At 44.1% G+C, this 15,294-nt stretch overlaps 1 protein-coding gene across 1 annotated transcript in view; it reads right to left on the bottom strand.

The window, feature by feature from the left end:
* Window positions 1-15,294, bottom strand: part of nalcn (sodium leak channel, non-selective) — a 173,384-nt gene that overhangs the window by 121,590 nt on the left and 36,500 nt on the right. The window contains 3 exon segments of the mRNA XM_078402211.1: window positions 7,405-7,491; window positions 9,664-9,768; window positions 11,947-12,089. Coding sequence (XP_078258337.1) covers window positions 7,405-7,491; window positions 9,664-9,768; window positions 11,947-12,089 — 335 coding nt within the window.

Raw genomic sequence — 15,294 nt, 5'->3', positions numbered from 1 at the left:
CTCCTCTTGCCATGAAGGCCAACATGCCATTAGCTTTCTTCACTGCCTGCTGTACCTGCATGCTTACTTTCAGTGACTGATGAACAAGGACACCCAGATCTCTTTGTACTTCACCTTTTCCTAACTTGACACCATTCAGATAATAATCTGCCTTCCTGTTCTTACCACCAAAGTGGATAACCTCACATTTATCCACATTAAACTGCATCTGCCATGCATCTGCCCACTCACACAACCTGTCCAAGTCACCCTGCATCATCATAGCATCTTCCTCACAGTTCAAACTGCCACCCAGCTTTGTGTCATCAGCAAATTTGCTAATGTTACTTTTAATCCCTTCATCCAAGTCATTAATCTATATTGTAAATAGCTGTGGTCCCAGCACCGAGCCTTGCGGTACCCCACTAGTCACTGCCTGCCATTCTGAAAGGGACCCATTAATCCCCACTCTTTGTTTCCTGTTTGCCAACCAATTTTCTATCCATGTCAGTACCCTACCCCGAGTAATGTACATTTATACATTGGTTTGTGGCTCTTGCATACTGGATTATTCCCTTATCATGTATCTATACACTGTAAATGAATCGATTGTAATCATGTATTGTCTTTCTGCTGACTGGTTAGCATGCAACAAAAGCTTTTCACTGTACCTCGGTACACGTGACCATAAACTAAACTGAACTGGCTGGTTAAATGCAACAACGACTTTCAGATCGGTGTGTTCCATGGAACAGTAAGAAACTGGGTCGAGTGGCTAACTATTGTGTTCCATTATGCTCAGTTGAGAGGGAGCTGCTTTCATAAACAGAAGCATTAATCTTGACTCTCTCAGTCGGTGAAGTAAGGTGACCTTCTGCAATACAAAGGAGCACCCAGACACCTCACTGGCAGAGAGGTTGGAATGCTGTGGAAGTCTGACAAGTTTGCAACGAGGAAGAATAGCAAAAGAAGGGAAAGCCCTAAATCCTGCAGCAAGGAGTGTGGGTGTAACCAGGCTCCAGGTGAGCTGGCAGAAATGACAAAGATCAGACCCATTGGGAAAATTGCAAACCATGACACAATGCATTTAGCAATTCCCTTAAAGCTGATGATTTTACAGAAGTGACAGGCACAAGTTGAGAGGGAGCTGCAGGTGGCTGGTGTGGGCAAGTTGGACCGAATGCCCCGTTTCCACACTGCATCCTTCTATGACTCGAAGTGCTGAAGAACAAAGCGAGATGATCGGTGAGTGCAAGACAGCCTCGCTTTTGGTGGAAGGAGGAAATCAGACACTTGCTTGACACCAGCTAACTTGTTGGTACCACAATGTGCAGCCTTGACCAGGTTTTTGAAGGGAGAAAAACTAAAGACTCATTTGGAGAATTGCATTCAAAGAAGCAAAATTGACTCATCAACCTTTAAAGTGATGAGCAATGGACCTCCCACCTTACAATCCAATTGATCAAGCCAAAAGAAGTTCCTGGAAGGCCAGAGCCATCAGCAAGCTAATTCAGAGATAATAATTCAGTTCTAGGGGACAGCAGTGAAGAACCTCAAGCGCAGCCAGCGAAAGCCTACTTTGTAGGCTTCCAACTTAGGGAGCAAAGCTGGCATCAGCAGGAGACCAACATTCATGAAGAGACTGGACATCAGGAGCTTAGCAAAGATGCCCACTCCAGCCCTAAGTGTAAGGGATAGTGTTTGGGACACGGGACAATTTACAATTTTACCGAAGCCAATTATCTTACAATCATCAAGCCTGTAAGTCTTTGAAGTGCGGGAGGAAACCGGAGTACAGGGAGAAAACCAACGCAGGTCATGGGGAGAACTTACAAACTCTGCACAGACAGCACCCGTGGTCAGGATCAAACCCGGGTCTCTGGCGCTGTAAGGCACCAGCTCGACCGCTGTGCTACTGTGCCGCACCGTATTGACAAAATTGTGAGAGTGTGTGTGTGTTTGTGTGTAAAAAGCGGTTGGATAAAACAAACTTTAAAAGGATATTGGTTGAGGTGCTCAGAAAACAGAGGAAGAACATAAGTTTGGGATGTCGAAGTTGAGACCAAGCGAGAACTGAAGAGCTGCTCTAAATCAGTTGGGAGGTGGAGATAACAAACCAAAATTGACCCCCGAGAGGAAACATGGAAACATGAGTAGAGGCTGCAAAACAATGTTGAGTGAATGGTAATGGGACTATTGGTGATGGAACTATTCATCTGAAATTTTGTTCTCCACCCAGAGAAATCCACTTGGAATCTGTCGAGTTTGGAGATTCATAAATGGGCCTGGCAGTGCAAGGGGAACTTTTCTAGGGGGAATGAATGTAGTTGTAGTCTGTAAGTCACCAGGAAATGGGATTGACAGCAGGGTTTGTGATGGTCAGCAGCAAGTTTAAAATCAAAGAGTGTTTGCAAAATGTACTCGTCTCAGTCATTGGTTAACTGCCCACCTATTCTTAGGTCAGAATAGGGCAGCAGCCATCCACTTGTGTCCTACGTGTGGGCGTACCTTCCGGGCCCGGATTGGCCTCACCAGTCACTTCAGGACCCACAGTCACTAATCCTCCAACTGAAAGTGAAGTCATGGTCATCTTCGAACCCGAAGGACGAACAACAACCCACCTATTCTTAGGTCAACGGTCAGCATGGAACTCCTACAGGTCATCAACTAATCACAAGGACATTGGACATAGTGGCAGCATCTGGAACAACATTGGGGTACAGTACAGGAACAAAACCGGTCCAAGTAGAAACCATGGGAAAGGGGAGGCATTGAGGAGAAGCAGCACATTTGAACAGAGCAAGAGGATTCAGTGATAAGGAATAAATCAGAGTAAACGGACGCAATTGAGAGAGAGGCGAAGGAATGTACTGAGTGTTGGTTTCACCAAAAGGATCCACAGGTGGTGGCGAATCCAAGAACCAATTAAACATCCATAGAAACCAAATGGAGCAGGTGGTGATCCCAGGGTCTTTTACTACTGAACTTGACTGAAATATTCTGATGCCGCATCTTGACTGTGAGCAATAGACCACAACAAACAGGATGCACAGCAGAAACCGGGCAGTAAACAAACCACTGTCTTACTTCTGCTGCATACGGACCCATTAAAAACAAATATTTGCTGCAATGTATGGTTTTACAGAGTTGCGCCCTCCAGTAAGTCAGCTTGGGATAAATATTCCAAACTGACTTTATATAAATTCTGACAACAGATTAAAAAAAGAGCACCCGGCTTCTATTGATACAATGAACATCGGAAAAGGAACCGGCACGTAATGGAAATTTGAAACAAAAAGTGGAAATACTGTGGAGAGAGAAGCTGGGTTAATGCTTCAGGTCGAAGAACCATCATCAAAATTGAGAAAGAGAAAAAAATTTATGCCAAGAGGGTAGGGGTGAAATGGATAGGGCAAAAGGAATCTCCTTAATAGCGCAAGGCAGGAATTGTCATGGACATGCATTGTAGGTGGTCATGGCATTTATACCATCTATATTTTAGTTATTCACCAACAAACCTCACTTCAAATAGGAAAATAATTTGACCGATATGCTTTCACACTTATTAATATAGCAGACAGATTTTTGCCAGCCCTGCAAATTAACTTTTTTTTTCTAATTTTATTTGCTTGAAAGTCACCTATCCTGGCATTAGCTGTGACTTGGAGAGGATTAGTTTTAACAGCTTTCTTGGCTGGCATGTAAAACTTTTAATTAGAAATGTTATTGTTACAAAATATATGAATATCAGAAATCATTTAACTAGTGCTGGAGGATTTGTACTTTGACAATTGCATGGCTAATCAACCAAGAAGGGACCGAGTGTATTTAATCTCTAATCCAAAGCCATCCTTTCCCATTTATTGAAATTGTAGTTACCGACTCATTTTGGGGTGCAGTGAACATGTTTTAAGATTTATAAGATGGTGATGTGTCGGTGGATTAGACATGCCTTGCCTGTTGCTCTTCAGGGAAGCTCAGATACATCACCAATGATTTCAAAAATATCCCCTTCATCATGGATCTGTACACTGTGGATGGCTCGATTATAATATGTGTAGGAAGGAACTGCAGACGCTGGTTTAAACCGAAGATGGACACAAAAAACTGGAGTAACTCAGGCAGCATCTCTGGAGAGAAGGAATGGGTGATGTTTTGTGTCTGAAGGGTTTCGACTGGAAACTTCATCAGTTCCTTCTCTCCAGAGTCGCTGCCTGTCCCTCTGAGTTACTCCAGCTTTTTGTGTCTATCTTAGATTATAATATGTATTGTCTTCCCGCTGACTGGTTAGCACGCAACAAAAGCTTTTGACTGCACCTCGCTCGGTACATGTGACAATAAACTAAACTCACACTCAAATGTATTAATATAAAAATTCACTTTGAGATTTGCCAATGAACTAAATGGCATAATTTTAAATAGAAGGGACAATGTTAAATGGCGAGGCCAATGCACAAAATCTTAAAATTATATATTGTGCTCAATTTTACTTATTGTGACCAGGGCTGAAAACCCCGTCCAGCTTTAATGTGAAGATTTATTTCTTCTGTTATTTAATTCTGTTTTTACACGAACGTAACCAAAATCCATTGGCCTGTTTTCACAAGAAATAAACGCTTGACATTTGAATTTTTACGACACTCTTCAGATTTTGTGCAATATAGGCAGTGAGAAAGATCACGTTCGTTGCAATGCTTGGTTTAGCGATATGTTGACTTATGATGAATTCATATGCCAGGAATGATCAGGCAACAGAGGTTAAATCATAGTCGGCATCACAAGGGAGCCAACTGTCAGCTCTTTGAGCCTGCTCTGCTATGCCCCAAGATTATGGCTGATCTCAGACCCTTGATTCCCTTAACAATCCAGAAATCTGCTCACCTCCATTTTAAATGAATTCAATGACTCAGCCTTCAGAGATATCTGGGGTAGAGAATGCCAAAGATACATCAGCCTTCTACTGAAGACATTTCTCAAAGAAACATAGAAAAATAGGTGCAGGGGTAGCACCGCCATTCAATATGATCATGGCTGATCATCTCCAATCAGTACCCAGTGCCTGCTTTTTCCCCATATCCCTCGATTCCTTTAGCCCTAAGAGCTAAATCTAACTCTCTCCTGAAAACATCCAGTGAATTGGCCTCTACTGCATTCTGTGACGGAGAATTCCACAGATTCACATCTCAGTCCCTTTTTCTCAAACAGTGGCCCCTGGTTGTGGGCTCCATAGCTGCCTGGATCCAGTGAGAATTCTATGCATTTCAATGAGGTTGCCTCTCGATTGCCTGAACTGCAGAGAATTCAGGGTCAGTCAACTCCATCTCTTCTCATGCAGCAAGGTCACCATCCCCAGAACCAGTTTAGCGAATCTTCACATATAGTCTTTATAGCAAGCATATCCCATTTCATGCAAGGAGGCAAATAGGGCCATGGCACATTGCCTCCATCCATGCAGTGGAACCTGATTCCCATGGTCTTGCAACTCCTTGTACTGAACGTCCTCGCCATTAAAATAACGTGGGAGCCGATTTGCTTTTGCTGCCCAACATCACAAGAATATGTGTCCCCCCTCGCCCCCCATTACTCATTAGAAATGGAATGGAAACAAGTTGTCTTCTCCGAGGGTCACACCAAAGAAGCTTGGGTAAATAACACTGCTTATGGGGAAACTGGGCAGCCAGGTGTCTCAGCCGTTTGAGCTGCTGCCTCGCATCTCCAGCAAGCCATGTTCAATCCTGACCTCTGGTATCGTTTGTGTGGAGTTTACACGTTCCCTCTGTGACTGCTTGGGTTTTCCGCTGGATGTCCCAGTTCCTTCCAATAATCCCCGAAAACATGCGGATTTGTAGGTTAATTGACCACTGTATGTTGACCCGAGTGTGTAGGTGAGTGAATGTTAATGAGAAAGTAGGGAAGACAAAAAGGAATAAAGTACGGTTAGTAGGAGCCATGTGGTCTCTGAGTTGAAGGTTCTGCTTCTGCGCCGCACCTCTATGTCTCGGACAACGTAGGAGGCATAAATCTATGAAAGTCCCAGAGGAGGGCGAACAAGTAACTCTTCCCACTGGATGAAGTGCAGACAAACATAGTCTGGCATAGGGCGGCATAGTGGCGCAGCGGTAGAGTTGCTGCCTTACAGTGTAAGAGACCCTTGTCTGATCCTGAATACAGATGCTCCTGTATGGAGTTTGTACGTTCCCCTTGCGACCACATGTGCTTTACCCAGGTACACCGGTTTCCTCCCACACTCCAAAGACATAGAGGCTTGTAGGTTAATTGGTTTCTGTAAATTGTTCTTAGTGTGTAGGACAGTGCTAGTGTACGGGGGTTGATCACTTGTCGGCGTGGACTTGGTGGGCCGAAGGGCTTGTTTCCACGCTGTATCTCTGAGGTCTAAACTCTGGTCTAAAGATAAGAGCATTACTGAAGCGTTTCTATGCTTCTAATTCAATGTGATGCGATCACTAACAACGTGGTCAATATTGCAGAAAAATGCAAGAGCTGCCAAATTAGCAGTGAGGTGTGACTATCCATCAATAATATGCAATGAAACCATAATATTGTGTCTGCAGCAAAACTGGAAATAAAAACAGCAAATTGTGCAGCAGATCAAATATCATCAGTAGAGCGATCTCATGGGACATCACCCACAAAGAGCAGATAGTATCAATGCCTTCAGGAATTGCCGAGAGGATTCTGAAGATACATTGCAAATGCAGCAACCAAACAAAAACAAAGCAACTCACTTATATCCTCATCCTTTTTTTAAGCCGATTTAATTTAAAAACAACACGAGTGGCAATGCATAATCATTGGAGTAGAATTTCCTTTCCAAGAATAAATTAGATTAATTCACGCTGTTCGGTGCTACAGGCTACTCCTCCTCCTCATGTCCCAAAGCAAGTCAAATGAAAAGTGACAGCATAGTTGCCCAGGAGAGTATTTTCCACAGATAATGGCAAGTTAACTTATTCTGTTCCTGACCTTGTAATGCGAGTGTCTTCATTTTGCTGCACCATCTTATCCCACACTTAAATTACAAATGTCACATGCAAAGCTTCGATTTGATAGTTCATTCAGGAAGTCTAATGAAATTTAACAGATTTTTGTTGACTCTACACCAGCTGAGTACAAGAGCTCAGATTTCCTTCCCCAAAACTTGGTGCTTCTTTTCCCCTTTACGTTGTCCATTAATACCTCCCTCTGTATTCGACTCTTTGAGTACTTGCCCCCATATCTTGCAGCATGGTTTAAGGTACGTTTTGACAATGGATTTTTTTTTTAAACAACACACGGAAGGAGATGTATAAATGCAAGTCACAGAGGGCCGTGGATTTCTTCATAAAAAACCTAGCTGCAAGAGAACCAAGCACCACCTCCCCTCATTTCCCCAGATCCTCTCATCACTCACATGCCCCAGCATACCTGTAGGTAGGCAGGAGCCCTGCCCTGAGGCTTGTTTACATCCACAGCCACGAGCTGCCAGCCACCAGTGGCGTCTTCATGGAACATCTGTAGCGATAAGAAAATTCCACTCACCACAGAGCAACTGAAAATCCCTGCAGGGCATAGATTCAACAACCATTAACATTATCTCTGTGCAGGACTATTAAGAGCATGGAAGATGCAATCATCTCCTGGAATGGTCCCAGGGATGAGGGACACCAGTTCTATGGAGACATTGGAGAATTTGGGATGGTGCTCTCAGAACAAAGAAGGTTAAGGGGAGATTTAATGGAGGTGTTCAAAATCAAGGAGGATTCTTGGAGGGAATACCATGGAGGGATTGTTAGCAGTTAAACCAAGGCTCCATGATTGTTAAACATTTCATGGTACTACTCTGGAGAGTCCAAGATTACGAGATGGGAGATGATGGCCTGATGTTCATCAGCGGGGTCACGGCCGAGCGATGGGTATGAAGAGGTGGCCTCAGTATGATAAAGAAGAACCAGAGTCTGTACTGATGGGAATGGAGGTGTAAAGGATAAAGATGAAGCAATGGGGGCCAAGGAATTGGAAGTAATTGAAATGGTGAAGAGTGTGCGAGTTGTTCCAGATATGAGTGGGAAGGGATTGGATGAGGAGGTGGGGTGTGGTTCAAGATAATCAAAGGATTTGGAGATGTGTTCAGTGGGGCGGTAGCAGCAAGGGGAGGATGGCGAGAGGTGCTGGGAGAAGAGCCGTGTATCAACGGTGTACATGTTTGAAACTGGTCCTGTTTTTCAGAAGGTGCTACCAAGCGGTGGGAGTTGATGACTGGAGGGACCAAAAGACTCCTGAGTCAATGCCAGTAATGGCGAGAGGAATTGGTGATAATGTAACCACAATCCAATGGAAAAAAGAATTAGGTGATATACTTCACAAGATAAGTTTGGGTGATGGTTGATTGTCAGTTGGTCTACCACAGTGTTGGTCAATAAACATCCAAGTCATTGACATTTACTGTGTTCCTGGACTGGTCCTTGTGGGACACCTCGTGCTTCAGGCGACCAATTAGTAAAATATCACTATCATTACCCTCTGCATCCTATTGCCGAGACAATTCTGGATCCAATGCTGGCAATGACCAAGAGTTTACCCACCTAGATGCTGCTCTCTCCCTGGCTTAAAACAGCTAGTTATTGACCACAGTGGTAGACCAACTAACAATCAACCATCACCCAAAGCTTTGTTTGTGAAGTATGTCACCTAATTCTTATCTTTTCCATTGGCTCTTGATTTCGCAACTTCTGCACTCTGAGCCGATGCAGGGTCTCAATCCAAAATATCGACCACCCTTTCCCACCACAAACGCTACCTGATCTGCCAGGTTCCTCCAGCAGTTTATTTGCTCCAGATTCCAGCTTCTGCAGTCTCTTGCACGTCCATTTCAAAGTACCTAATTCGTCCCTTCAAGTCCTTCTACCACCTCATCTTACCCTGTCACTCTAACCCCACGAAACTCAGACATTGACAACCTCTTCCAGTTTTAGATGTTATATTATCACCAATTTTAATCACCTTGCCATTGGCAGCCAAGCCTTCAACTGCCTGGGCACTCAAGCTCTGGAATTCTCCCCAAGACCTCCGCCTCACTCTCCCTTTTTAAATTGCTCTTGAAAAACCTGCCCATTAAGGATTGGGGTTAAAACCATAATATCTTCTCAGCAAAAAATAGCTGGAGGAACTCATCGGGTCAGCCAGCATCAGTGGAGGCAGGGGGATGGTCGACGTTTTGGATCGTGACCCTGCGCAAGAACCATTCCAACATCTCCAGTCTCCTGCGCCTCCATAAAAACCCCTTATGCACTTTTTGTTCAATTTTTGTTTGGTATGTACAAATTAGCAGTAGGTAAAGGACATTCAGCTGCTCAAGCCTGCCCCACTGTTCTGAAAGATCATAGCTCATCCTAGATCAGGTAACCTTCTGTTGATAATCTCCAAACATAGATACAAAAAGCTGGAGTAACTCAGCGGGACTGGCAGCATCTCTGGAGAGAAGGAATGGGTGATGTTTCAGGTCGAGACTTCTTTCAGACCACACCCATGGGTATTTTGCTCTGTTTAAGGAATATATATTTCCTTAGGGTGACATTTGGCCCTTCAAGTCTATACTAGTTTACAGAGAAATCCCATTCGCCATCGATTTTCTCTGTAATCTACACAAAGACGAGTCGTTCCTTGGTTCTTCGAGGACATCATTACCTGCGTTGTTGTGGTAGATGTAGTACTGCTCCGTGGACCCCACATCTGCTGAAACTGTACTCTTATTTCCGCAAATGTCTCAATGATTACAGCAATGAACACATTCTGGAAAAAAAAAGGAAAGCAAACCTGTGAATAGCCAAAGGCAATCCTTCACAAGAGCAGCCTTGGGAAAACACACCAGGCCAAAGTCTGCTGAATGACATTACTTATTCTCTGACCACTTCTTGCCCCAGATGTTACCCGAATATATACAAGGTCATGAGCTTAAAATTCAAGCCCAGTTATTCAGGGATGATACAGGAATTTTTAAAGAAAAAGGGTGGCATAGGAGAGAACAGGTCTCCCGAAAGGACATCTTTATGCACAGGTGAAGTTCTGGAAGACTGGTGGATGGCTAATGTTGTACCATTATTTAAGAAGGGCATCAAAGATAAGCCAGGAAACTGCATGCAAATGAGTCTGGTATCAGTGGAGTTACTGGAGAGGATTCTGGGGGACAGGACCTACCAGCATTTGGACAGACAAGGATTGATTAAGGGTAGACAACATGGGAAATTGTGCCTCCCAAATCTGTTTTTTTGAAGAGGAGACAAAGAAGATTGATGAAGGCAGTGCAGTGGATATTCTCTATATGGACTTCAGCAGGTCTTTGACAGTTTTCTACATACATTTAGTAGGTGAGAACATAGTGCAGCACAGGAATGGGCCATTTAATGTTTGTGCCGAACATGATGCCTAGTTCAACTGATCTCATCTCTTTGTACATGACCATATCCCTTCATTTCCTGCACTTCCATGTGCCAATCTAAAAGCCTCTTAAATGTCACGATCATATCTGCCTCCACAACCACCCCTGGCTATGTGTTCCAGAACCCTATCAGTGTAAAAAAACCTGCCTCGCACATCTCAATTAAACATTCCCCCTCTCACCATGCTCTCTAGCATTGGACATTTTCTTTATAATCAGGCAGCAGCCTTGATAATTACCTGCACATCAGACGCTTGCTGCGTGTGCTTTGCTATTTTGGGAGAAAACTGGAGGGATTTCTCTGGAAAAAGGTTTCTGTCTACTCTATCGATGCCTCTCATAATTATGTATGCATTTATCAAGTCTCCCCTCATCCTCTGATGTTCCAGAGAAAACAATCCAAGTCTATCCAACCTTTGCCTGGAACTGAAACCCTCTAATCCAGACAGCACTCGGGTAAACCACCTCTGCATTCTCCCCAAAGCTTCCATGTCTTTCCTGTAATGGGCCAACCAGAACTGCACGCAATATTCCAAATGTGGACTAACCAAAGTCCTATTGAGCTGCACGATGATTTCCTGGCTCTTATATTCAATGTCCCTGTGGTCAAGATGTGCCACAGGGCTGTTTCTGTGCTGTATCAGTGCAAGTCTGGAAATTCTACCCTCAAAAGTTGGGGACTAGGGGTTAACTAAACAATTATGAAAAAAATGACTGGTAGATATTTATGCTCAGAATCCCTCCAGTTTTCTCCCAAAATAACAAAGCACACGCAGCAAGCGTCTGATGTGCAGGTAATTATCAAGGCTGCTGCCTGATTATAAAGAAAATTAATTGCGAGGCAATCTATCAGTTTTCTTTTCACTGCTGAATAACAAACAGGAAGTCAATATTTCTGATTAAGAGAGTGGAATATTATTTTATTTTATGTATTAATGACACAAGTTAAGATTCTAATTGCGTTCAGTTCCTGTGTTGGCCTGTCTTTCTGTGACTTCCTCGTCCTCCAACCTTCATATCTTCGCTTCCCACCAACCTGCACCCATCATTGGCAACCCAACACATGGCACATTGGTCAACATACCAAAAAGTTCACCCAAAACACTATTCTCAGTGTGAGGCAGTGAAGGCCTGAGCAGGCGGGAGAGAACGCAGTGTGGGTTTAACCCTACAATCTCCAACTGCTCTCGGTAACTGTGCCAGACTAGAGTCAAGTTTGAGCAAGAGTCAAATTGGTTTTCATCGCTGCCAGTGTTGGGCAAATGCTCTGAACATAATGTTGCCTAGAACTAGCATGTCTGATCTGGACTCTTGAGTCCCAGAGAACTCATCTCTCATCCCACAACCAACCTCCCCCTGCCTTGACAATAAATTGCCATGGAGATCCTTCCTCACTGAACCATGGTCACTTGACAGTGGGCATGAAGATGAGAAACAGTGGGTTACCCAGAGCATCCCCCCTTCCCCTTGAAGACCACAGCCCTCAACCAAAAACACAACCCTCTTGGGTACGAGCATTGAGCGGCAAGTACCTTAACGAGCCAGGCAAGAAAGAAGATCAAGGTAATGAAATAGAAGTAGGATCGCCAGCGAGGAAAGCTGTCGATGGCCCGGTACATGAAGAAAACCCAGCCTTCCTGTGAGGCAGCCTCGTAAACTGTGAAGATACTGGTGCCTAATGACAAGATACAAAATCACGGTAAGATTTCAAAAGATTTTGTAGGCCCACCGTAAGACTTCAAAGTCACAGAAATAAATTAAGGGAATAAATTCAAACATTCACCGTGCTGAGTGCAAAGTATGCTCCATTATTTATAAACAAACAGGTTGCATGACTGGATGGATTTGCTAAAAGTCTTTAAACTTTTTTTCCAATCTCTTACCTTGCCGGAGATGTGATTGTTTTCCAGATCGTATCTCCGGTCGCTCTGTGGCCTAACATCATGGAGCTAGCAGCCTTGCTCGAGACTGACTTTGAGCCCTACCATCGGACTTACAATCAGAGCCTGCAATCCTTGCGGATTTCACCATCGAGGAGCTCTGGTGGAGACTGATGTCGGGAAGCTCCAAAGTTGCAAGAGGTTCGACTAGCCCCGACCCGAGGTCCGATCGTCCGGCGCTGGGAAGCTGAGATTCCCCCCGATGCGGGAGCTTGATCGCTCCGACGAGGAGGGTCCGACCGCCGGCTACGAGAGCCAAGATCGCCCCGTCAATGGAAGGCTCGAGGCCCCCGACCGCGGGAGGACAAAGAAGGGAAGAAGCTTGAACTTTTTTTTCACCTTCCATCACAATGAGGAATGTGGAGGAGTCACTGTGGTGGATGTTTACGTTAAAATGTATTTTGTGTGTTTTGTTGCTTTTTATTGGTATGACTGTATGGCAAATCAAATTCCTTGTATTTTGCAAAACATACTTGGCTAATAAAGTATGATTAGTATTATGATTATGATGTTATCATTGTACAACATTCTGGCTTTGCAGCTCTTGGAGTATCGTATGCAGTTCTGGTCATGGCACTACAAAAAAAAAGTGATTATGCTAGAGGGGCTGCAGAGAAGATTCATTCTATTGTCTGCATTGGAGGGCTTGAGTTAGAAGGAATGATTGGATGGGCTGGGACATTTCCCTGGAGAAAGGGAAGCCACGAGGTGGCATGATAGAGGTATATAAAATTACGAAGCATAGATTGGGTAGATACCCAGAGTCTGTGTTCGCTATGGTAGGGTGTCAAAAAAAAAAGAGAGCTTGTTCTGCACTATGCAACTCTACAGCTATTTGGGATGTGGGAGAAGAAAAAGCACAGTGGGAAATCCCAGTCACAAGGAGAGCGTGCAAACTCCACAAAGACATAAAGTGTCAGGATTAAACTGGAGCTGACGGGGCAGCTCTCCTGGCTATGCCACTCCACGAGCTTCAGATTTACAAAAGACTATAGAAATATGGCATAAAATCAGGGAGGGATTTTGAGAAACATTATTTTTTTACATTGATGGAACAAAAAAACACGTGTACAGGGCAGGAGGAGGCCATTCAGTCCATCAGGTCTCCAGACAATCTTACTCTCCTACTCTTTCCCCTTCTACAATTCCACTAAAATGTCTGTGTTTCACATTGCACTGTTGAAAGCTCTCAATAAATCTTCTTCCGCTGGTCTTTTAGGCAGCGTGTTTTCAAGCACAACTCACTGCATCTATAGACATTAAATAATCGGTACTTAGGTTTACTTTTCATCCTCCAGCTTTCTGGGTTAAAGGTTTTGAATACTTTTGGATACTCTCCACCTCTCACATTAAGCCAATGCATGTCAACAGCTTTGTCTCGAGCTCTGCTTCTGAGGCCGAGCACCTACTCCAGTTTTAAAAGGAAATTTGCTTCTTGCAGTATATATGGAAGTTAAAATGCAATAGGAGCACATGGGGGTGCTCAATGGTTGCTTGAACTTATTGGGCCAAAGGACCTGTTTCCACACTATGTCACAACTCTGAAATCAACACACTTCAATTCTGTTGTTCTTTTCCCCCAGTTTCCTTCTCCCACATCACTGCCCGTGGTTTCTTCAGATGCTTGGACCCTAACTCCACTAATTACCATGTTCTGCCCTCCACACACACCGACCCACTTACAGCTGCCCTTGTATGGATAGGGTTTTGATCTTTGGCCATGAAGAACTGGCCTGTTTGGCTGCATTGAGTGTGTGCTTCAATGCAAGTTGTTTACTAGATGACAGCAGACAACTGAAATCTTAAGAATATCATCATAAACTATAAATATCGGTTTCCCCATATAGAAATTTAATTGTGCAGTCAGGTTAAATTTAATCATGCCGACACAATGCTCTTTTATAAACCATTGTTGCCAAGTTATAGGTGACATTCTTGGGGAACTGGCTGTCGCCTTTAGGACATCTGATGCAACATTGGGTTCAGCACTTACTCAGCTCAGTTTCTCTTCAACAGGAGATAGACACAAAATGCTGGAGTAACTCAGCAGGACGAGCAGCATCTCTGGAGAGAAGGAGTGGGTGACATTTCGGGTCGAGACCCTTCTTCAGACAGAATGTTGCACCCTGTCCTGTATGCACAGACTCCCATGCTTGGCAGAATTCAGATCCCAAACCTTCAATTGCCACCCTCTTAAATTCCTGACTCACTCTGACCATCTTTGATCTCCTCCACGGAGGTTAAATACAACTTCACTTCTGACTTGGCACATTAACAGCGTTGAATGAGGGAGCTTTAGACAGCAGTTTCACTTCCTCCAGACCTCCTCCCAAATTAATCTTTGCTTATTCTATGATCGGCCCATCACCGCCTCCTCGACCTGCGGCACTTGCCTTCATCGGGCAGGGCACTGAGTACAAGGGAATATTAAGCACAAAATATAAAGTTCAAGTAATGAATACAAAGCTCTAGCTCCCCCCCCCCCCCCCCCACCCCCAGTCAGTCTGAAGAAGTGTCGTCCCCCCCATCTACTCTAACTACTAACCCTGGTAGCCTTCAGGCACTCACCACCCTCTGCAAAAAAGGCTGTCCCACACATCTCCTTTAAACTTTAGCCGTCTCACCTAAAAGTTACTCCATCGAATATTTGATGTTTCCACCCTGGGGAAAAAACATTCTGTCTACACTATGTATGCCACTCTTAATTTTATATAATTCTATCAGGTCTGTCCGCAACCTCCGTCGTTCCAAAGAAAACAATTTAAGTCTGTCCAATCTCTCCCTTTGGCCAACACTTCCTCATCCAGGCAACATTCTGGTAAACATCATCTGCACCCTTTCCAAAGCCTCCACATTTTTCTTGTAATGGGGCCACAAGAACTGCACACAATTCTCCAAATGTGGCCTAAACCAAGTCCTATAAAGCGGCATTATAACATC

This window comes from Rhinoraja longicauda, chromosome 7 (assembly GCF_053455715.1).
Source record: "Rhinoraja longicauda isolate Sanriku21f chromosome 7, sRhiLon1.1, whole genome shotgun sequence".
NCBI classification, from domain to species: domain Eukaryota; kingdom Metazoa; phylum Chordata; class Chondrichthyes; order Rajiformes; family Arhynchobatidae; genus Rhinoraja; species Rhinoraja longicauda.
Note: the sequence above shows the minus strand (reverse complement) of the source record. Positions and strands in the feature narration are given on the sequence as shown.